Source organism: Oncorhynchus tshawytscha, linkage group LG11 (assembly GCF_018296145.1).
Source record: "Oncorhynchus tshawytscha isolate Ot180627B linkage group LG11, Otsh_v2.0, whole genome shotgun sequence".
Lineage (NCBI taxonomy): Eukaryota > Metazoa > Chordata > Actinopteri > Salmoniformes > Salmonidae > Oncorhynchus > Oncorhynchus tshawytscha.
In genome coordinates, this window is record NC_056439.1 from 51955864 (window position 1) to 51980489 (window position 24626).

The window sequence follows — 24626 nt, forward strand, 5'->3', positions numbered from 1 at the left end:
CTGTCTGGCAACAAGTTACATAATGTCCTGTGTCTGTCTGTCTGTCTGGCAACAAGCTACATAGATGTTCCGTGTGTCTATCTGTCTGTCTGGCAACAAGTTACATAGATGTCATGTGTGTCTGTCTGTCTGACTATCTATCTGTCAACAAGTTGCATAGATGGCGCAACTCCTATCCACCTCTCTACCTCTCTTTCTGACAGATGAAGAGGAGGATGGGTGTGGTCTCCTCTTCCAGGTGGCAAACGCGGCTTCTGAAACAGAAAATAGCCTCAAGCTACAGGTAAACTGGGGGAGGTGCGCTTTTGTTGTAGGTATACACAGACTAAATTACCCTTATACGGGTGGTAGAATTTGCGCGCATTACGCATTTATGTCTAGATTTGCATGGTTTCAAACTACATGAAACACATTAGAATGTCTCCAATCGAAGTATCCGATCGTCTACAGCTCCCAATGTATACTAATAGAACTACATAGCCTACATTAAGTCTCTGCACTGACAGCTGCTACAGCCAATTATGTTGGACTTGGTGGTGGTGGGCGGGCCATAGAACTCCTGTGTATCCAATGACGTTGCATTTAGCTTTTTTATTATATTTCATTACAGCAAAGTTTAGCTTCTATCTCCGCCAGTGTTCAAGGACCTGCCTACTTACCCGTTTTAGATCGGTGGGTGAAAAAAAAATAGTTGGATAGAAAAAGAAAGACAGAAGGTGAGGGGTTTTGTGTGAGTTTAGCGGAGAGAGAGAGAGAAACTGAGAGTCAGCAGCAAGCGAGATACAGTGAAGCCCCTGTGACCGTTAATTTCATCCACACCGTCTTGGTCGTGCGGTATACGGTAACAACATACTGCTGCAACATCACCTCCGGTCCACCGCCGAGTACCGTACCGGTAAAACACAGGAACGCGAGGAAGTATAATCCATGCCTACTTTCGACATGGACCCGTATGACGGAGATGAAAACGATTATATGCCTCAGGAAGATGACTGGGACCGGGATATGCTGTTGGACCCGGCGTGGGAGAAGCAGCAGAGAAAGGTGAATAGAATACATTTTACGGTGTGATCTATCTAGCTCCGAGTCCCTCCTGGTGGGTAAAGGTGTTTGAATGCCTCTACCTCCACCTCTGAATGCTGCAGAGATGAGAGGGACATACGCGCAGCAGTCAACCTGTAGGCTACTTTGACATTGATACGGCTCTTTGATGGTTGGAACTTGGGAACATTATTATTGTCCAAAATATATTGGACCATGACTTTTACAAAAAAAAAAAGTTAATGTTTTTACACTACATTTATTAAACTCAGAGTTAGATACGCAAAAAAAACCCGTTAAATTCCTCAACTTTTTTTTCCTTTCAAAATAAGGGTTTAGCCTACTAGAACCACGAGAAGATTTGGACTGACATAAACATTACGTGGAGGATTTGTGTTTTATCATCACGCGTAAAAGCAGCCGGTTAGCCTGTAATTGAAGCAGCATATTGTCTGTAGCCCGGACGAGTGGCCTAATCTCCCGTATACCCATCCCCCCTAGAAAAACTATTAGTCCTGGAAATAACCCGCCCACCTCGCAGAGCAACAGATGTCAGACCTGCGCCTCGACATTCAACTGCTGTATCGTGTCTCCTCTTCCCGTCTCCTCTCCTTCTATTGTAGACCTTCCTATCCGCATAATGTCTGGTGATGTCAACCATATTATAGTGGTCTATGTGATGATTCAGGCATACTTTATCATACAATTACACTACAGAACATACTTGTTTTTGTTGGTGTTGATGCTCACGGGTAGTGTTCCTAGGCCGTCCTTGTAAATAAGAATTTGTTCTTTAACTGACTTGCCTACTTTAAATAAAGGTTAAATAAAAACTACATTGGATTGATAAGCCTATAATATAATTGAAGACCCCTAAGAAAAAATATTGCAGTCAGAGTGCAGTGTAACAGCTGTACGTACACTGCAAATCATGCAATCCAAAATTACCCGTTATTTTGCTGCCGTACTTTTGCAGTGTAACTGAAGTTATAGTGCAGTATTACTGCGTCCAAAAATACCACAGTCGACTGCAGATACTGCGCTTTTATTGCAGTTTCAAAACGGCTTTCTTTTTTTGTAAGAGGGGTATGATTAGTTCAGATCAGAGCTATTTGCCCAGGTATGACTGGGCAAGACTTCGCAATGGAGTCGTTCAAATGAAAGTATGTCGAGAATGGGTGAAAAAAAAGAGTTCACATATACAATTTGAGCGCTCTCTTTTTCTCTCCCACACTTTAAATGTATATATTTTTTTGTTGCATTGAAAAAAAGAGGGAAGAAAATGGGGTGGAATCTGAGTAAGCAGTGTGGTTAGAAGGGTAGGGCTTGGATGTGAGCGAGCGTGCCCTAAAATGGTAATAATCGTCCCCCTTCTCGTGCAGCAGCAGTTGGAAAAGCGTTTTCCTTTCCTCATTTGTTTTTCCTGCTTGGGAAGCTTCAGCTTCTAGTTTCCGGAATTATGCCGTCACCGCCACACGGCGACCGGTGTGAGAGCACCGGGGCGGCTAGGTATGCGAGGTTAGGGGTCGCACGTAAATAATTACAGATGCTGGCAGACAACAACTAGCACAAGCCTGTCTTTTTACCTCAAGATAGTATTTTCTCGAGGCACTGACTACAGCAGTTGGTGCTGTTAAGAGTAGTTATCATAGTAGTCAACTACCATGGAATACGTGAGAATCCACCGGTACTGTTGCTGGCCCTTTATTTAAATAATATGACAGTTTGTTTAGAGCAAAGGAAGGGACCACTAAATAGACCCTCATGTTCTCAGTTTATGACAAGATGTTCCTTAGATATTTACAGGAAGTGCATTCAGTAGAGGTGACATATAAACTAGACCAAACAAGGACTTATGCGATGCATTATAGCTGTTTATACCATGGCATTGTTGAATACTCGTTTCTGATTGGCTCGAAGGGCATTCTAGAGCGTGCATTATTTCCCTATAACCGCACGGTATATCAGCACGGCAGAATTGAATGGCTATATGTTCTATGTTAGAGCTGCCTTTTGAAAGCAAATGTCAAATAGAAAATGTAATGGCCATGTTGATAATAATAACAAGCTAGAACTGATGGTTTGGTTAGCTAAACCATAACCCAGTATTGGACTAAAGGAGACTAACGTTAGTCCTTAGTCCAAGGACCTTACATGTGTAACAGTATAACTTTAGATCGTCCCCTCGCCCATACCCGGGCGCTACTTCAAGGTCTCAGAGCAAGTGACGTCACCGATTGAAACGCTATTTAGCGCTGCACCACAGCTAACTAAGCTAGACGTTTCACATCCGTTTTATACATGTTCTGTTTAAAAGGCGAATTGGTTCTGGAAGCCAAAAACAGTCAAAATACCCCATCTAAACGTGAAACGATTCTCAATTGCGGTACGGTTCTAGAAACATAAATCACTCTACTTTCATATCACGTCAGCAGACCCGAGAAAGAGAGGCCTCGGCTGCCCACAGTCATGTAAACAATGGGACAAAAGGCATCCGGTGAGAGTTCAGACGAGCACTTGATCCGAGTGATATATCAGCAGTTGGGAAGGAATGACAACAAATCATATGACAACCAAAACATAAACAGTGGGTGGAGTCATACTCTGATTGTGTTTGTGTTTTGAGTGAGTGGAGTCATACTCTGATGGCGTTTGTGTTTTGAGTGAGTGGAGTCATACTCTGATGGCGTTTGTGTTTTGAGTGAGTGGAGTCATACTCTGATTGTGTTTGTGTTTTGAGTGAGTGGAGTCATACTCTGATGGCGTTTGTGTTTTGAGTGAGTGGAGTCATACTCTGATTGTGTTTGTGTTTTGAGTGAGTGGAGTCATACTCTGATGGCGTTTGTGTTTTGAGTGAGTGGAGTCATACTCTGTTGGTGTTTGTGTTTTGGGGGGGAGAACCCTTCAGGGCTCATCCCTCCTCAGTGGCTTGACTACTCCGTATGGTCACACATCACCAGATTCCTAATTGTATCATGTGTTTCTGAACACAAAGAGAGAGAGAAGTGGGTTATTGTTTGGAGCTCTGACTAGACTAAAAACGTTTTGGGATGGGAGCACGATAGGAGCACGCTGGGAGGGGTGGGAGGGATGGGAGCACTCTGGGAGGGATGGGAGCACTCTGGGAGGGATGGGAGCACTCTGGGAGGGATGGGAGCACACTGGGAGGGGTGGGAGGGATGGGAGCACGATAGGAGCACGCTGGGAGGGGTGGGAGGGATGGGAGCACGATAGGAGCATGCTGGGAGGGGTGGGAGGGATGGGAGCACTCTGGGAGGGATGGGAGCACTCTGGGAGGGATGGGAGCACTCTGGGAGGGATGGGAGCACTCTGGGAGGGATGGGAGCACACTGGGAGGGGTGGGAGGGATGGGAGCACGCTGGGAGGGGTGGGAGGGATGGGAGCACTCTGGGAGGGATGGGAGCACACTGGGAGGGGTGGGAGCACGCTGGTAGGGATGGGAGCACGCTGGGAGGGGTGGGAGCACGCTGAGAGGGATGGGAGCACACTGGGAGGGATGGGAGCACGCTGGGAGGGATGGGAGCACTCTGGGAGGGATGGGAGCACACTGGGAGGGATGGGAGCACACTGGGAGGGATGGGAGCACGCTGGGAGGGATGGGAGCACACTGGGAGGGATGGGAGCACACTGGGAGGGATGGGAGCACGCTGGGAGGGATGGGAGCACTCTGGGAGGGATGGGAGCACTCTGGGAGGGATGGGAGCACGCTGGGAGGGATGGGAGCACTCTGGGAGGGATGGGAGCACTCTGGGAGGGATGGGAGCACACTGGGAGGGATGGGAGCACACTGGGAGGGATGGGAGCACTCTGGGAGGGATGGGAGCACACTGGGAGGGATGGGAGCACACTGGGAGGGATGGGAGCACTCTGGGAGGGATGGGAGCACACTGGGAGGGATGGGAGCACTCTGGGAGGGATGGGAGCACTCTGGGAGGGATGGGAGCATGCTGGGAGGGATGGGAGCACTCTGGGAGGGATGGGAGCACTCTGGGAGGGATGGGAGCATGCTGGGAGGGATGGGAGCACTCTGGGAGGGATGGGAGCACGCTGGGAGTGATGGGAGCACTCTGGGAGGGATGGGAGCACTCTGGGAGGGATGGGAGCACTCTGGGAGGGATGGGAGCATGCTGGGAGGGATGGGAGCACTCTGGGAGGGATGGGAGCACTCTGGGAGGGATGGGAGCACTCTGGGAGGGATGGGAGCATGCTGGGAGGGATGGGAGCATGCTGGGAGGGATGGGAGCATGCTGGGAGGGATGGGAGCATGCTGGGAGGGATGGGAGCACTCTGGGAGGGATGGGAGCATGCTGGGAGGGATGGGAGCACTCTGGGAGGGATGGGAGCATGCTGGGAGGGATGGGAGCACTCTGGGAGGGATGGGAGCACTCTGGGAGGGATGGGAGCATGCTGGGAGGGATGGGAGCACTCTGGGAGGGATGGGAGCACTCTGGGAGGGATGGGAGCACTCTGGGAGGGATGGGAGCACTCTGGGAGGGATGGGAGCACACTGGGAGTGATGGGCATCACTTAAGACTCTTCTGCCATTCATTCCAATTAGACTGGTTTTTGGATTTATCCCTGAACAAGATAGCTGCCATTTTTCGCCCCAATCTGGAACTTTGAGGGTTTTATGACATAACCCCTCTAGTAATTGAATGATGTGTCTATGGTTTCCTCTACCAGGGTTGTTTTTCTGACTGAGGGATATAGTGTTGTTGACATAGCATGTCTGAACTTGACTCTCTCAGGTATAAAGGCTCTCTCTCCAGATCTCCTTATCTGTGAATGCCTCTCCTCTCCAAGTACCCCTCTCTGAGGCACATGGGGTGGGGTCGGCTGTGGGCGGGCCACACATTTTCATTGGTTCTAGATCAGCTAGTTAGTTGGCTAACATTGTAGGTTTACACACAGTCATGTCTAACAATAAAAATCATTGTTTTCTCATTTATGTTGCCTGTAACTACTTTTTATGCATGCATATGGCAATTTCACACATGGAAAACATTTGTTTACTCTGTTGCTATGGTCACCGTCCGTGTCATCCTGTGTGTGTGGACTAGTGGAGTTTGCGGTTCGCCTTCAAAATAAAAGTCCCCCATTTTAAAAGTTCTGTTGGGACTTAAAATATTGAAATAAGACTAGAAAAATATCTTTGTAGTAGATACTTATATATGATTATAACTTAATAATGACACCTTAGTTTCATTCTCTCTCTCTCTCTCTCTCTCTCTCTCTCTCTCTCTCTCTCTCTCGCCCTTCCAACTCTGTCTCTCTCCCTCCCTCTTCTCTCTCTCTCCTTCCCTTCTCGATTTTTCTCTCTTTTGCTCTCTCTTTCTCTCTCTCTCACTCCTCCCTCTCTCTCTATCTCTGAATTCAATTTCAGAGCTTTATTGGCATGGGGAAACATATGTTAACATTGCCAAAGCAGATAATAAACAAAAGTGAAATAAACAATACAAATGAACAGTAAACATTACATTCACAGAAGTTCTAAAAGAATAAAGACATTTCAAATATCATATTAAAATCAAATCAAATCAAATCAAATTTATTTGTCACATACACATGGTTAGCAGATGTTAATGCGAGTGTAGCGAAATGCTTGTGCTTCTAGTTCCGACAATGCCGTAATAACGAACAAGTAATCTAACTAACAATTCCAAAACTACTGTCTTATACACAGTGTAAGGGGATAAAGAATATGTACATAAGGATATATGAATGAGTGATGGTACAGAGCAGCATAGGCAAGATACAGTAGATGATATCGAGTACAGTATATACATATGAGATGAGTATGTAAACCAAGTGGCATAGTTAAAGTGGCTAGTGATACATGTATTACATAAGGATGCAGTCGATGATATAGAGTACAGTATATACGTATGCATATGAGATGAATAATGTAGGGTAAGTAACATTATATAAGGTAACATTGTTTAAAGTGGCTAGTGATATATTTACATCATTTCCCATCAATTCCCATTATTAAAGTGGCTGGAGTTGAGTCAGTGTCATTGACAGTGTGTTGGCAGCAGCCACTCAATGTTAGTGGTGGCTGTTTAACAGTCTGATGGCCTTGAGATAGAAGCTGTTTTTCAGTCTCTCGGTCCCAGCTTTGATGCACCTGTACTGACCTCGCCTTCTGGATGACAGCGGGGTGAACAGGCAGTGGCTCGGGTGGTTGATGTCCTTGATGATCTTTATGGCCTTCCTGTAGCATCGGGTGGTGTAGGTGTCCTGGAGGGCAGGTAGTTTGCCCCCGGTGATGCGTTGTGCAGACCTCACTACCCTCTGGAGAGCCTTACGGTTGAGGGCGGTGCAGTTGCCATACCAGGCGGTGATACAGCCTGCCAGGATGCTCTCGATTGTGCATCTGTAGAAGTTTGTGAGTGCTTTTGGTGACAAGCCGAATTTCTTCAGCCTCCTGAGGTTGAAGAGGCGCTGCTGCGCCTTCTTCACGATGCTGTCTGTGTGAGTGGACCAATTCAGTTTGTCTGTGATGTGTATGCCGAGGAACTTAAAACTTGCTACCCTCTCCACTACTGTTCCATCGATGTGGATGGGGGGGTGTTCCCTCTGCTGTTTCCTGAAGTCCACAATCATCTCCTTAGTTTTGTTGACGTTGAGTGTGAGGTTATTTTCCTGACACCACACTCCGAGGGCCCTCACCTCCTCCCTGTAGGCCGTCTGGTCTGCGCATGCTCTGGGCCTGCAGCCTTGCGAGGGTTAACACGTTTAAATGTCTTACTCACCTCGGCTGCAGTGAAGGAGAGACCGCATGTTTTCGTTGCAGGCCGTGTCAGTGGCACTGTATTGTCCTCAAAGCGGGCAAAAAAGTTATTTAGTCTGCCTGGGAGCAAGACATCCTGGTCCGTGACTGGGCTGGGTTTCTTCCTGTAGTCTGTGATTGACTGTAGACCCTGCCACATGCCTCTTGTGTCTGAGCCGTTGAATTGAGATTCTACTTTGTCTCTGTACTGACGCTTAGCTTGTTTGATAGCCTTGCGGAGGGAATAGCTGCACTGTTTGTATTCAGTCATGTTACCAGACACCTTGCCCTGATTAAAAGCAGTGGTTCGCGCCTTCAGTTTCACACAAATGCTGCCATCAATCCACGGTTTCTGGTTAGGGAATGTTTTAATCGTTGCTATGGGAACGACATCTTCAACGTATTATATCTGTATACGGTGTTGTATGTGCAAATAGTACAAAATGGAAATTAAATAAACATAAATATGGGTTGTATTTACAATGGTGTTTGTTCTTCACTGGTTGACCTTTTCTCGTGGCAACAGGTCACAAATCTTGCTGCTGTGATGGCACACTGTGGTATTTCACCCAGTAGATATGGGAGTTTATCAAAATTGGGTTTGTTTTCGAATTCTTTGTGGATCTGTGTAATCTGAGGGAAATATGTGTCTCTAATATGGTCATACATTTGGCAGGAGGTTAGGAAGTGCAGCTCAGTTTCCACCTCATTTTGTGGGCAGTGAGGACATAACCTGTCTTCTCTTGATAGCCATGTCTGCCTACGGCGGCCTTTCTCAATAGCAAGGCTATGCTCACTGAGTCTGTACATAGTCAAAGCTTTCCTTAAGTTTGGGTCAGTCACAGTGGTCAGGTATTCTGCCACTGTGTACTCTCTGTTTAAGGCCACAAATCATTCTAGTTTGCTCTGGGGTTTTTTGTAAATGATTTCCAATGTGTCAAGTAATTATCTTTTAGTTTTCTCATGATTTGGTTGGGTCTAATTGTGTTGCTGCTCTGTGGAGATCTGTTTGTGTTTGTGAACAGAGCCCCAGGACCAGCTTGCTTAGGGGACTCTTCTCCAGGTTCATCTCTCTGCTCTGCATGCATTATTAGGTGTTTTACGTTGTACTAAGGAGGATATTTTTGCAGAATTCTGTATGCAGAGTCTCAATTTGGTGTTTGTCCCATTTTGTGAATTCTTGGTTGGTGAGCGGATCCCAGACTTCACAACCATAAAGGGCAATGGGTTCTATAACTGATTCAAGTGTTTTTACCCTGATCCTAATCGGTATGTCGAATTTGATGTTCCTTTTGATGGCATAGAATGCCCTTCTTGCCTTGTCTCTCAGATCGTTCACAGCTTTGTGGAAGTTACCTGTGGCGCTGATGTTTATGGCCGAGGTATGTATAGTTTTTTGTGTGTTCTTGGGCAACGGTGTCTAGATGGAATTTGTATTTGTGGTCCTGGCAACTTTTTTGGAACACCATTATTTTTTGTCTTACTGGGATTAATTGTCAGGTCCCAGGTCTGGCAGAATCTGTGCAGAAGATCTAGGTGCTGCTGTAGGCCCTTCTTGGTTGGGGACAGAAGCACCAGATCATCAGCAAACAGCAGACATTTGACTTCAGATTCTAGTAGGTTGAGGCCGGGTGCTGCAGACTGTTCTAGTGCCCTCGCCTATTCGTTGATATATATGTTAAAGAGGGTCTATAAACTCAGCAACAAAAAAAACGTCCTCTCACTGTCAACTGCGTTTATTTTCAGCAAACTTAACATGTGTAAATATTTGTATGAACATGACAAGTTTCAACAACTGAGACGTAAACTGAACAAGTTCCACAGACATGTGACTAACAGAAATGGGAATAATGTGTCCCTGAACAAAGGGGTGTTCAAAAGTAATAGTCGGTATCTGGTGTGGCCACCAGCTGCATTAATTATTGCAGTACATCTCCTCCTCATGGACTTCACCAGATTTGCCAGTTCTTGCTTTGAGATGTTACCCCACTCTTCTCCAAGGCACCTGCAAGTTCTCAGACATTTCTGGGGCGAATGGCCCTAGCCCTCACCCTCCGATCCAACAGTTCATAGACGTGCTCAATGGGATTTGAGATCCGGGCTCTTCGCTGTCCATGGCAGAACACTGACATTCCTGTCTTGCAGGAAATCACGTACAGAACGAGCAGTATGGCTGGTGACATTGTCATGCTGGAGGGTCATGTCAGGATGAGCCTGCAGGAAGGGTACCACATGAGGGAGGAGGATGTCTTCCCTGCAACGCACAGTGCTGAGATTGCCTGCAATGACAACAAGCTCAGTCCGATGATGCTATGACACACCGACCCAGACCATGACGGACCCTCCACCTCCAAATCAATCCCGCACCAGAGTACAGGCCTCGGTGTAACACTCATTCCTTCAACGATAAATGCGAATCCGACCATCACCCCTGGTGAAGCAAAACCGCAACTCGTCAGTGAAGAGCACTTTTAGCCAGTCCTGTCTGGTCCAGCGACGGTGGGTTTGTGCCCATAGGCGATGTTGTTGCCGGTGATGTCTGGTGAGGACCTGCCTTACAACAGGCCTACAAGCCCTCAGTCCAGCCTCTCTCAGCCTATTGCGGACAGTCTGAACACTGATGGAGGGATTGTGTGTTCCTGGTGTAACTTGGACAGTTGTTGTTGCCATCCTGTACCTGTCCCACAGGTGTGATGTTCGGATGTACCGATCCTGTGCATATAATCAATCAAATGTATTTATAAAGCCCTTCTTACATCAGCTGATGTCACAAAGTGCTGTACAGAAACCCAGCCTAAAACCCCAAACAGCAAGCAATGCAGGTGTAGAAGCACGGTGGCTAGGAAAAACTCCCTAGAAAGGCCAAAACCTAGGAAGAAACCTAGAGAGGAACCAGGCTATATGGGGTGGCCAGTCCTCTTCTGGCTGTGCCGGGTGGAGATTATAACATAACATGGCCAAGATGTTCAAATGTTCATAAATGACCAGCAGGGTCAAATACTAATAATCACAGTGATGTCGAGGGTGCAGCACGTCAGCACCTCAGGAGTAAATGTCAGTAGGCTTTTCATAGCCGATCATTGAGAGTATCTCTACCACTCCTGCTGTCTCTAGAGAGTTGAAAACAGCAGGTCTGGAACAGGTAGCATGTCCGGTGAACAGGTCAGGGTTCCATAGCCGCAGCATGGCCAGGTGGACTGGGGACAGCAAGGAGTCATCATGTCAGGTAGTCCTGAGGCATAGTCCTAGGGCTCAGGTCCTCCGAGAGAGAGAAAGAGAGAGAATTAGAGAGAGCATACTTAAATTCACACAGGACACCGGATAGGACAGGAGAAGTACTCCAGATATAACAGACTGACCCCAGCCCCCCGACACATAAACTACTGCAGCATAAATACTGGAGGCTGAGACAGGAGAAATACTCCAGATATAACAGACTGACCCCAGCCCCCGACACATAAACTACTGCAGCATAAATACTGGAGGCTGAGACAGGAGAAATACTCCAGATATAACAGACTGACCCCAGCCCCCGACACATAAACTACTGCAGCATAAATACTGGAGGCTGAGACAGGAGAAATACTCCAGATATAACAGACTGACCCCAGCCCCCCGACACATAAACTACTGCAGCGTAAATACTGGAGGCTGAGACAGGAGGGGTCGGGAGACACTGCAGGTGTTGTTACACATGATCTGCCACTGCGAGGACGATCAGCTGTCCGTCCTGTCTCCCTGTAGCGCTGTCTTAGGCGTCTCACAGTACGGACATTGCAATTTATTACCCTGGCCACATCTGCCTCCTTGCAGCATGCCTAAGGCACGTTCACGCAGATGAGCAGGGACCCTGGGCATCTTTCTTTTGGTGTTTTTCAGAGTCAGTAGAAAGGCCTCTTTGGTGTCCTAAATGTTCTTAACTGTGACCTTAATTGTCTACCGTCTGTAAGCTGTTAGTGTCTTAACGACCGTTCCACAGGTGCATGTTCATTACTTGTTTATGGTTCATTGAACAAGCATGGGAAACAGTGTTTAAACCCTTTACAATGAAGATCTGTGAAATTATTTGGATTTTTACGAATTATCTTTGAAAGACAGGGTCCCGAAAAAAGGGACGTTTTCTTTTTTTATGCTGAGTTTAAGTCTCTGTCTCGGTACCTCTCTGTATTTCCATCTACAGATTCATAATGTCATCATCTAGAATATACTTCCTGTGTAGCCAGGGCTGTGGTGAGTGTAGGTGGATGGCTGGATGACTGGCTGGATGACTGGCTGGATGGCTGGCTGGCTGACTGGATGACTGACTGGATGACTGGCTGGCTGGATGACTGACTGACTGGCTGGATGACTGACTGACTGGCTGGATGACTGGCTGGCTGGATGACTGGCTGGATGACTTGCTGGATGACTGGCTGGATGACTGACTGGCTGGATGACTGGTTGACTGGATGACTGACTGAATGACTGGTTGACTGACTGGCTGATTAAATGACTGGTTGACTGGCTGATTGAATGACTGGTTGACTGACTGGCTGATTGAATAACTAGTTGACTGACTGGCTGGATGACTGGTTGATTGAATGACTGGTTGACTGACTGGCTGGATGACTGGCTGATTGAATGACTAGTTGACTGACTGGCTGGATGACTGGCTGATTGAAAGACTGGTTGACTGACTGGCTGGATGACTGGCTGATTGAATGACTGGTTGACTGACTGGCTGGATGACTGGCTGATTGAATGACTGGTTGCTGAGGGCTGATTTGTCCAGGCTTGTCCTTATAAGGAAACGACTGAGTTGTTGCACCTTCAATTTGCCCCCCTCCAAGCCCCGCCCCTTCTCCGTCTGCAGCCTTGGCACCTCCTACATTCCCCAGCCCAACCTGTCTCCTTTGTGCTATGGGGAAGATAAGGTTTGAATTGATTCCACAATCCATTAAGTTCCAGGATAAATGATTGTTCATTGCATTCCAACCATGGCTGAGTCTGAGCCTGAAGGAAATAGCAAGGCAAGCTCTCTTGCCTCGCAACACAAATCTGGCTGACATTACAGTCCTGAACACGGCTCCGTTCTCTGTCTCTGTAAACTAAAAGAGAGACGTATGGCGTTAGTTCCAAACGGCACCCTATTCCCTATATAGTGCACTACTTTGGACCAGAACACTATGGACCTATAGTGAATAGGGTGCCCTATTCCCTATATAGTGCACTACTTTGGACCAGGACCCTATGGACCTATAGTGAATAAGGTGCCATTTGAGACTCACCCAGGTTAGGGTTAGGTTAGGGGACTATTAACCCAACCCCAAAAGGTGTTGAGTAGCCACAGGTCATCAGTCAACAAATACATTTAAAATGAATACAAATTAAACTGAAAGAAAACAAAAGGGGAAATGGGGATTTCAAAAGAAACCAGACTCATAAGATGACGTGTTTTATTCATTTATCCACCCCAAAGAGAGAGGAGTGTTAGAGGCTGGGGTTAGGGGTTAGAGGCAAGCGTTAGAGGCTAGGGTTTGAGGCTGGGGTTAAAGGCTAGGGTTTGAGGCTGGGGTTAGGGGTTAGAGGCAAGCGTTAGAGGCTGGGGTTAGAAGCAAGCGTTTGAGGCTAGGGTTTGAGGCTGGGGTTAAAGGCTAGGGTTTGAGGCTAGGGTTTGAGGCTGGGGTTAGGGGTTAGAGGCAAGGGTTAGAGACTAGGGTTAGAGGCTGGGGTTAGGGGTTAGAGGCAAGCGTTAGAGGCTGGGGTTAAAGGCTAGGGTTTGAGGCTAGGGTTTGAGGCTGGGGTTAAAGGCTAGGGTTTGAGGCTAGGGGTTAGGGGTTTGAGGCTAGGGGTTAGTGGTTAGGGGCTAGAGTCTAGGGTTAGAGGCTAGGGTTAGGGGTTAGAGGACAGGATGCAGAGGTTAAGGTTAGGGTTAGGATGAGGGTTAGGAGCTAAAATTAGAGGTAGGGTTTAGATTTAAGATTATGATTCTATTTTCTAGTCAACAGAGCCCAATAGGAGCGCAGTGGTCCCATATGAGAAGTAATTTGTCACTGTGGTAGGAAGACCCCCACATGCAGTATCCGAAGAAATTAAATATAAAAACAAAAGTGAAAATAAGAGCTGAAAGTCTTAAATGAGGGAATCACTGCATGTCGTACAAGGGGTAAAGGTATTCAACCAATCCAACCTCAAGGTCTGTCCCGGGGCCTTATTTAAAACCTAAGTGCTGTTGTCCCCAAAGCAAGAGTATTTACAACCCAACCTCAAGGTTGTAAAAAAGAAGTCATGCATTTCAAGATGAACACAAAACCAGGATGGAAGGGGGAGGAGTCAGTGTCTCGCTATTCTACCCAGGATGGAAGGGGGAGGAATCAGTGTCTCTACTCTACCCAGGATGGAAGGGGGAGGAGACAGTGTCTCTACTCTACCCAGGATGGAAGGGGGAGGAGTCAGTGTCTCTCTATTCTACCCAGGATGGAAGGGGAGGAGTCAGTGTCTCTATTCTACCCAGGATGGAAGGGGAGGAGTCAGTGTCTCTACTCTACCCAGGATGGAAGGGGAGGAGTCAGTGTCTCTACTCTACCCAGGATGGAAGGGGAGGAGTCAGTGTCTCTCTATTCTACCCAGGATGGAAGGGGAGGAGACAGTGTCTCTACTCTACCCAGGATGGAAGGGGAGGAGTCAGTATCTCTACTCTACCCAGGATGGAAGGGGAGGAGTCAGTGTCTCTACTCTACCCAGGATGGAATGGGGAGGAGTCAGTATCTCTACTCTACCCAGGATGGAATGGGGAGGAGTCAGTGTCTCTACTCTACCCAGGATGGAAGGGGAGGAGTCAGTGTCTCTACTCTACCCAGGATGGAAGGGGGAGGAGTCAGTGTCTCTACTCTACCCAGGATGGAAGGGGGAGGAGTCAGTGTCTCTCTATTCTACGCATAAAAAAAATCCTAGACCCCCTTTACTCCACACACAAGAGATGCATACAATGCTCTGCCACTGTGGAGCCCCACGTGTCATGCACATAAACTGATTGTAATTGATAACGTTAGTCAGTGAAAGCGCCAACTATGCTGTTTCCATGTAAGTGCTGGGAAAAAAACCTGGAAACATGCAGACAACAATGCAGACAACAATGCAGACAGATTGCCTCCCCCCCTCACACACACACACACACACACACACACACACACACACACACACACACACCACTCTGCCCCAGGCTCGGTCATTATTGAACACATTGGGCTCCAGAGTGGCGCAGCCGTCTAAGCCACTGCATCTCAGTGCTAGAGGTGTCACTACCCTGGTTTGATTCCAGGCTGTATCACAACCGGCCGTGATTGGGAGTCCCATAGGGCGGAGCACAATTGGCCCAGGCGTCGTCCGGGTTAGGCCGGTGTAGGCCGTCATTGTAAATAAAATAAAAATGGTTCTTAACTGACACGCCTAGCTTGAAGAAAGGTGTAATAACAGTGTCTCGGTGGAAGCAGGAAGAAATATTCTAGAAATATTCCAGCACCAGTGTGTGTGTGTGTGTGTGTGTGTGTGTGTGTGTTTCCTCTTTGCCTTCCAACATCGCCCCCTGACCCTCCAAGTTGGATGAGGAAGTCAGTTCTCAACGAGTCTGGTTCTCAGCTGAGGTTCTTATCCACAAATCATCTTTCTTTCGATTAGTGGTATTCACACTCCAGAGCTCAATCACAACATTTTGCATTCTGCCTACAACTATGCTAGACGTGTGTATTATTGAATGAGATCTTCTGTACATGCAGTAGAATGAAGAATAGTTCCTGGAGTACAGTACAGTTCACTATGAATGAGCTAGTTCCTGGAGTACAGTACAGTTCACTATGAATGAGCTAGTTCCTGGAGTACAGTACAGTTCACTATGAATGAGCTAGTTCCTGGAGTACAGTACAGTTCACTATGAATGAGCTAGTTCCTGGAGTACAGTACAGTTCACTATGAATGAGCTAGTTCCTGGAGTACAGTACAGTTCACTATGAATGAGCTAGTTCCTGGAGTACAGTACAGTTCGCTATGAATGAGCTAGTTCCTGGAGTACAGTACAGTTCGCTATGAATGAGCTAGTTCCTGGAGTACAGTACAGTTCACTATGAATGAGCTAGTTCCTGGAGTACAGTACAGTTCACTATGAATGAGCTAGTTCCTGGAGTACAGTACAGTTCACTATGAATGAGGTAGTTCCTGGAGTACAGTACAGTTCATCACTATGAATGAGCTAGTTCCTGGAGTACAGTACAGTTCATCACTATGAATGAGCTAGTTCCTGGAGTACAGTACAGTTCATCACTATGAATGAGCTAGTTCCTGGAGTACAGTACAGTTCATCACTATGAATGAGCTAGTTCCTGGAGTACAGTACAGTTCACTATGAATGAGCTAGTTCCTGGAGTACAGTACAGTTCACTATGAATGAGCTAGTTCCTGGAGTACAGTACAGTTCACTATGAATGAGCTAGTTCCTGGAGTTCAGTACAGTTCACTATGAATGAGGTAGTTCCTGGAGTACAGTACAGTTCATCACTATGAATGAGCTAGTTCCTGGAGTACAGTACAGTTCATCACTATGAATGAGCTAGTTCCTGGAGTACAGTACAGTTCATCTCTATGAATGAGCTAGTTCCTGGAGTACAGTACAGTTCATCACTATGAATGAGCTAGTTCCTGGAGTACAGTACAGTTCACTATGAATGAGCTAGTTCCTGGAGTACAGTACAGTTCACTATGAATGAGCTAGTTCCTGGAGTACAGTACAGTTCATCACTATGAATGAGCTAGTTCCTGGAGTAGAGTACAGTTCACTATGAATGAGCTAGTTCCTGGAGTACAGTACAGTTCACTATGAATGAGCTAGTTCCTGGAGTACAGTACAGTTCATCACTATGAATGAGCTAGTTCCTGGAGTACAGTACAGTTCGCTATGAATGAGCTAGTTCCTGGAGTACAGTACAGTTCACTATGAATGAGCTAGTTCCTGGAGTACAGTACAGTTCATCACTATGAATGAGCTAGTTCCTGGAGTACAGTACAGTTCACTATGAATGAGCTAGTTCCTGGAGTACAGTACAGTTCACTATGAATGAGGTAGTTCCTGGAGTACAGTACAGTTCATCACTATGAATGAGCTAGTTCCTGGAGTACAGTACAGTTCATCACTATGAATGAGCTAGTTCCTGGAGTACAGTACAGTTCATCACTATGAATGAGCTAGTTCCTGGAGTACAGTACAGTTCATCACTATGAATGAGCTAGTTCCTGGAGTACAGTACAGTTCACTATGAATGAGCTAGTTCCTGGAGTACAGTACAGTTCACTATGAATGAGCTAGTTCCTGGAGGACAGTACAGTTCATCACTATGAATGAGCTAGTGGACGAACATTCCAAGTCGTCACTCACTAAATAGTCCCAAGTAAGTACAACACAAGTTGTTTACACCCCTGCTCGTTTCCAATCCATGACTAATATATGTCTAAATATGGACCTGAGAAAAGGACTGAGGTGAATATTTGCATCAATGTCCTGGTGGCGTTACATTAACTCTCCAGTCAGATAACAGAATGCACTGTTTAAAGAGTCAAATGTGTCCACTGTACACACTGACTGTGCAGCTATAACTTAAGGAAGAAATGTCTTCCTCTCTCACCACCACCACCAAAGAGACAGAGTTTACATGTAACGACAAATAAACTCTTTCCAAATCAGTCAATAAAAAAAATTGTCCTCTGTGTTTTGGCGAGGCAGTCTGGGTAGCTTTGGCGAGGAGGTCTGGGTAGCTTTGGTGAGGAGGTCTGGGTAGCCTTGGCGAGGAGGTCTGGGTAGCTTTGGTGAGGAGGTCTGGGTAGCCTTGGCGAGGAGATCTGGGTAGCCTTGGCGAGGAGGTCTGGGTAGCCTTGGCGAGGAGATCTGGGTAGCTTTGGTGAGGAGGTCTGGGTAGCTTTGGCGAGGAGGTCTGGGTAGCTTTGGCGAGGAGGTCTGGGTAGCTTTGGCGAGGAGGTCTGGGTAGCCTTGGCAAGGAGGTCTGGGTAGCCTTGGCGAGGAGGTCTGGGTAGCTTTGGCGAGGAGGTCTGGGTAGCTTTGGGGAGGAGATCTGGGTAGCCTTGGCAAGGAGGTCTGGGTAGCCTTGGCGAGGAGGTCTGGGTAGTTTTGGTGAGGAGGTCTGGGTAGCTTTGGTGAGGAGGTCTGGGTAGCCTTGGCGAGGAGGTCTGGGTAGCTTTGGTGAGGAGGTCTGGGTAGCCTTGGCGAGGAGATCTGGGTAGCCTTGGCAAGGAGGTCTGGGTAGCCTTGGAGAGGAGATCTGGGTAGCCTTGGCAAGGAGGTCTGGGTAGCCTTGGAGAGGAGATCTGGGTAGCCTTGGCAAGGAGGTCTGGGTAGCCTTGGCGAGGAGGTCTGGGTAGCTTTGGCGAGGAGGTCTGGGTAGCTTTGGCGAGGAGGTCTGGGTAGCTTTGGCGAGGAGGTCTGGGTAGCTTTGGCGAGGAGGTCTGGGTAGCTTTGGCGAGGAGATCTGGGTAGCCTTGGCAAGGAGGTCTGGGTAGCCTTGGCAAGGAGGTCTGGGTAGCTTTGGCAAGGAGGTCTGGGTAGCCTTGGCGAGAAGGTCTGGGTAGCTTTGGCGAGGAGGTCTGGGTAGCTTTGGGGAGGAGATCTGGGTAGCCTTGGCGAGGAGGTCTGGGTAGCCTTGGCAAGGAGGTCTGGGTAGCCTTGGCGAGGAGGTCTGGGTAGCCTTGTAAGTATTTGGCACTACATCATAAGGAAGAGGAGGAGAAAAACCTTTTACATTCTAAAACCATATAATAAGTGACTAGCTAGCTACGGTAGTATTGTCACTAGAGGCAATCGTGTTCATAGCTGTACCTGCGCCAAAACGCTATATTTCCATGCTGTGGCAACAGGAGTATTCACAGAACTAGAATGAGGAGAATGGGGTCTCTTCATTCAAGTCAATGATGCTATATTGTAGGGCTTTGACTCACTGCTGTACAATGTAGACAAAAATGGGACAGTTCAAGATGGCGCTACAAAATGAATGTCACCATGTAGTTTTCTTTGCCCTATGTCCTTATAAATGACATAGAACTAATCATTAGATTGTTCTCTACAGTATTGTTTTACCTTAATATACTTGGAACTCTAGTGCTGCAGAAATAGTTGTCCTGGAATGTTCTCCCATCTCCACAGAGGAACTCTGGAGCTCTGTCAGAGTGACCATCGGGTTCTTGGTCACCTCCCTGACCAAGCCTCTTCTCCCCTGATTGCTCAGTTTGGCCGGGCAGCCAGTTCCAGGAAGAGTCTTGGTGGTTACAAACTTCTTTCATTTAAGAATGATGGAGGCCACTGTGTTCTTGGGGACCTTCAATGCTGCAGAAATGTGTTGGTACCCTTCCCCAGATCTGTGCCTCGACACAATCCTGTCTCTGAGCTCTACGGACAATTCCTTCGACCTCATGGCTTGGTTTTTGCTCTGACATGCACTGTGAACTGTGGGACCTTATATAGACAGGTGTGTACCTTTCCAAATCATGTCCAATCAATAGAATGTACCTCAAGTGGACTCCAGTCAAGTTGTAGAAACATCAAGGATGATCAATGGAAACAGGATGCACCAGAGCTCAATTTTGAGTCTCATAGCAATGGGTTTGAATACTTATGTAAATAAGGTATTTCTGTTTTTTATTTTTTTAAATACATTTTCTACATTTTCTAAACCTGTTTTCACTTTGTCTTTATGTGGTATTGTGTTTAGATTGAATAGGGAAAACAATTATGTAATCCATTTTAGAATAAGGTTGTAATCCAACAAAATGTGGAAAAAATGTTGTGGTCTGAATATACTAATGGTAATATTCTAATGGTAACATTCTAATGGTAATATACTAATGGTAACATTCTAATGGTAATATACTAATGGTAATATTCTAATGGTAATATTCTAATGGTAATATTCTAATGTTAATATTCTAATGTTAATATTCTAATGGTAATATATACAGTACCAGTCAAAAGTTTGGACACACCTACTCATTCAAGGGTTTTTCTTCGTTTTACTGTTTTCTACATTGTAGAATAATAATGAAAACATCAGCACTATGAAATAACACATACGGAATCATGTAGGAACCAAAAAAGTGTTAAACAAATCAAAATAGATTTTAGATTCTTCCAAGTAGACACCCTTTGCCTTGATGACAGATTTGCACACTCTTTGCATTCTCTCAACCAGCTTCATGAGGAATGCTTTTCCAACAGTCTTGAAGGAGTTCCCACGTATGCTGAGCACTTTTTGGCTGCTTTTCCTTCACTCTGCGGTCCATCTCATTCCAAACCATCTCAATTAGGTTGAGGTCAGGTAATTGTGGAGGCCAGGTCATCTGATGCAGCACTCTATCACTCTCCTTCTTGGTCAAATCGCCCTTACACAGCCTGGAGGTGTGTTGGGTCATTGTCCTGTTGAAAAACAAGTGATAGTCCCACTAAACCGGATGGAATCGCTGCAGAATGTTGTGGTAGCCATGCTGGTTAAGTGTGCCTTGAATTCTAAATAAATCACAGACAGTGTCACCAGCAAAGCACCTCCACACTACCTCCTCCTTCATGCTTCATGGTGGGAACCACACATACAGAGATCATCCATTCACCTACTCTGCGTCTCAGAAAGACATGGCGGTTGGAACCAAAAATCTCAAATTTGGACTCATCAGACCAAAGGACAGATTTCCTCCGGTGTCCATTGCTCATGTTTCTTGGCCCAAGCAAGTCTCTTCTTCTTACTAAACACACAAACCTAACCCTGTATTAATATAGAGATCGGGAGCTAAAGGCAATGGATATCAGGTTGTCATGTAATACATTGGAGTGTGCAGTGTGTGGTAATGAAGTATGCATTACATTATGAATAGGGTGGCGAATCAGGGCACTAGTTCTGGAAGGAGACAGACAGGCAGACAGACAGGCAGACAGGCAGACAGACAGACAGACAGACAGACAGGCAGACTGGCAGACAGGCAGGCAGGCAGACAGACAGGCAGAAAGGCAGACAGACAGACAGACAGACAGGCAGACTGACAGGCAGGCAGACAGACAGACAGACAGACAGACAGACAGACAGACAGACAGACAGACAGACAGACAGACAGACAGACAGACAGACAGGCAGACAGGCAGGCAGGCAGGCAGGCAGACAGACAGACAGACAGGTAACAAAGACAGGAATGTCCAACCAGTGCATTTCCTCTGGCTGCTCTGTCATGTGACCTTTATATTTGTCCGTCTGTCTGTGTCTGCCTGTCTGTCTCTCTTTTGTTGAGAGTGGGCCGTGTTTGTGTTTTGTTGAGAGTGAGCCGTGTGTATGTTTTGTTGAGGGTGGGCCGTGTGTGTGTGTTTTGTTGAGAGTGGACTGTAGCCTGTAGCCAGGACAGAACAGACAGCATTGTGGGAAATCAGCGACCGAGGGGAGGAATCCGATGATGGGGCATTCTTTGAGGTGAACTAACTCCTCTCCAGAGTGGAGTAGACTGAGTTAGGCCCTCCTCCTCCTCTTCAGAGTGGAGCAGACTGAGTTAGGCCCTCCTCCTCCTCTCCAGAGTGGAGCAGACTGAGTGAGGCCTGGCCCTCCTCCTCTTCAGAGTGGAGCAGACTGAGTGAGGCCCTCCTCCTCCTCTTCAGAGTGAAGCAGACTGAGTGAGGCCCTCCTCCTCCTTTCCAGAGTGGAGCAGACTGAATGAGACCCTCCTCCTCCTCTCCAGAGTGGAGCAGACTGAGTGAGGCCCTCCTCCTCCCCTTCAGAGTGGAGTAGACTGAGTGAGGCCTGGCCCACCTCCTCTCCAGAGTGGAGCAGACTGAGTGAGGCCTGTCCCTCCTCCTCTCCAGAGTGGAGCAGACTGAGTGAGGCCCTCCTCCTGTCCAGAGTGGAGCAGACTGAGTGAGGCCCTCCTCCTCTCCAGAATGGAGCAGACTGAGGGAGGCCCTCCTCCTCTCCAGAGTGGAGCAGACTGAGTGAGGCCCTCATCCTCTCCAGAGTGGAGCAAAACTGAGTGAGGCCTTCCTCCTCTCCAGAGTGGAACAGATTGAGTGAGGCCTGGCCCTCCTCCTCTTCAGAGTGGAGCAGACTGAATGAGGCCCTCCTCCTCTCCAGAGTGGAGCAGACTGAGTGAGGCCTGGACCTCCTCCTCTTCAGAGTGGAGCAGACTGAGTGAGGCCCTCCTCCTCCTCTCCAGAGTGGAGCAGACTGAGTGAGGCCCTCCTCCTCTCCAGAGTGGAGCAGACTGAGTGAGGCCTGGCCCTCCTCCTCTTCAGAGTGGAGCAGACTGAGTGAGGCCCTCCTCCTCCTCTTCAGAGTGGAGCAGACTGAGTGAGGCCCTCCTCCTCCTTTCCAGAGTGGAGCAGACTGAATGAGGCCCTCCTCCTCCTCTTCAGAGTGGAGTAGACTGAATGAGGCCTGGCCCTCCTCCTCTCCAGAGTGGAGCAGACTGAGTGAGACCCTCCTCCTCCTCTCTAGAGTGGAGCAGACTGAGTGAGGCCCTCCTCCTCTCCAGAGTGGAGCAGACTGTGTGAGGCCTGGCCCTCCTCCTCTCCAGAGTGGAGCAGACTGAGTGAGGCCCTCCTCCTCTTCAGAGTGGAGCAGACTGAGTGAGGCCTTCCTCCTCTCGAGAGTGGAGCAGACTGAGTGAGGCCTGTCCCTCCTCCTCTCCAGAGTGGTGCAGACTGAGTGAGGCCCTCCTCCTCTCCAGAGTGGAGCAGACTGAGTGAGGCCTGGCCCTCCTCCTCTCCAGAGTGGAGCAGACTGAGTGAGGCCTGGCCCTCCTCCTCTCCAGAGTGGAGCAGACTGAGTAAGGCCTGGCCCTCCTCCTCTCCAGAGTGGAGCAGACTGAGTGAGGCCTTCCTCCTCTCCAGAGTGGAGCAGACTGAGTGAGGCCTGTCCCTCCTCCTCTCCAGAGTGGTGCAGACTGAGTGAGGCCCTCCTCCTCTCCAGAGTGGAGCAGACTGAGTGAGGCCTGGCCCTCCTCCTCTCCAGAGTGGAGCAGACTGAGTGAGGCCTGGCCCTCCTCCTCTCCAGAGAGGAGCAGACTGAGTAAGGCCTGGCCCTCCTCCTCTCCAGAGTGGAGCAGACTGAGTGAGGCCCTCCTCCTCCTCTCCAGAGTGGAGCAGACTGTGTGAGGCCCTCCTCCTCCTCTCCAGAGTGGAGCAGACTGAGTGAGGCCCTCCTCCTCCTCTCCAGAGTGGAGCAGACTGAGTGAGGCCCTCCTCCTCCTCTCCAGAGTGGAGCAGACTGAGTGAGGCCCTCCTCCTCGTGTTTTGCAGATGTTATTGCGGGTGTAGTGAAATGCTAATAATACCTAACCGTTTCACAACATATAAACACAATCCACACAAATCTAAGTAAAGGAATGGAATTAAGAATATATAAATATTTGGACGAGCAACGTTAGAGTGGCATAAGATACAGAAACATAGGGTACAGTATACATATGAGATGAGTAATGCAAAATATGTCAATGTATGTATTAAAGTGACTAGTGTTCCATTATTAAAGTGACTAGTGTTCCAATATTAAAGTGACCAGTGTTCCAATATTAGTGACCAGTGTTCCAATATTAAAGTGACCAGTGTTCCAATATTAAAGTGACCAGTGTTCCATTATTAAAGTGACCAGTGTTCCATTATTAAAGTGACCAGTGTTCCATTATTAAAGTGACCAGTGTTCCAATATTAAAGTGACTAGTGTTCCAATATTAAAGTGACCAGTGTTCCAATATTAAAGTGACCAGTGTTCCATTATTAAAGGGACCAGTGTTCCATTATTAAAGGGACCAGTGTTCCATTATTAAAGTGACTAGTGTTCCAATATTAAAGTGACTAGTGTTCCATTATTAAAGTGACCAGTGTTCCAATATTAAAGTGACCAGTGTTCCAATATTAAAGTGACTAGTGTTCCAATATTAAAGTGACCAGTGTTCCAATTATTAAAGGGACCAGTGTTCCATGATTAAAGTGACCAGTGTTCCATTATTAAAGTGACTAGTGTTCCATTATTAAAGTGACCAGTGTTCCAATTATTAAAGGGACCAGTGTTCCATGATTAAAGGGACCAGTGTTCCATGATTAAAGGGACCAGTGTTCCATTATTAAAGTGACTAGTGTTCCATTATTAAAGTGACCAGTGTTCCAATTATTAAAGTGACCAGTGTTCCATTATTAAAGTGACCAGTGTTCCAATTATTAAAGTGACCAGTGTTCCAATTATTAAAGGGACCAGTGTTCCATGATTAAAGGGACCAGTGTTCCATGATTAAAGGGACCAGTGTTCCATTATTAAAGTGACCAGTGTTCCAATTATTAAAGTGACCAGTGTTCCAATTATTAAAGTGACCAGTGTTCCATTATTAAAGTGACCAGTGTTCCAATTATTAAAGTGACCAGTGTTCCATTATTAAAGTGACCAGTGTTCCAATTATTAAAGTGACCAGTGTTCCATTATTAAAGTGACCAGTGTTCCATTATTAAAGTGACCAGTGTTCCAATTATTAAAGGGAGCAGTGTTCCATGATTAAAGTGACCAGTGTTCCATTATTAAAGTGACTAGTGTTCCATTATTAAAGGGACCAGTGTTCCATTATTAAAGTGACTAGTGTTCCATTATTAAAGTGACCAGTGTTCCAATTATTAAAGGGACCAGTGTTCCATGATTAAAGGGACCAGTGTTCCATGATTAAAGTGACCAGTGTTCCATTATTAAAGTGACTAGTGTTCCATTATTAAAGTGACCAGTGTTCCAATTATTAAAGGGACCAGTGT

General features: G+C 47.1%; 1 protein-coding gene across 3 annotated transcripts in view; it reads left to right on the forward strand.

Moving 5' to 3' along the window:
- Positions 1-603: 603 nt before the first annotated feature.
- LOC112240545 (alpha-actinin-1) overlaps positions 604-24626 on the forward strand; it is a 111182-nt gene continuing 87159 nt past the window's right edge. For all 3 annotated transcript variants that reach the window (XM_042330318.1, XM_042330316.1, XM_042330317.1), the window contains exon 1: positions 604-1044. In XM_042330318.1, the coding sequence (XP_042186252.1) occupies positions 928-1044 (117 nt within the window). In that variant the 5' untranslated portion in view covers positions 604-927. The remainder of the gene's footprint in view (positions 1045-24626) is intronic.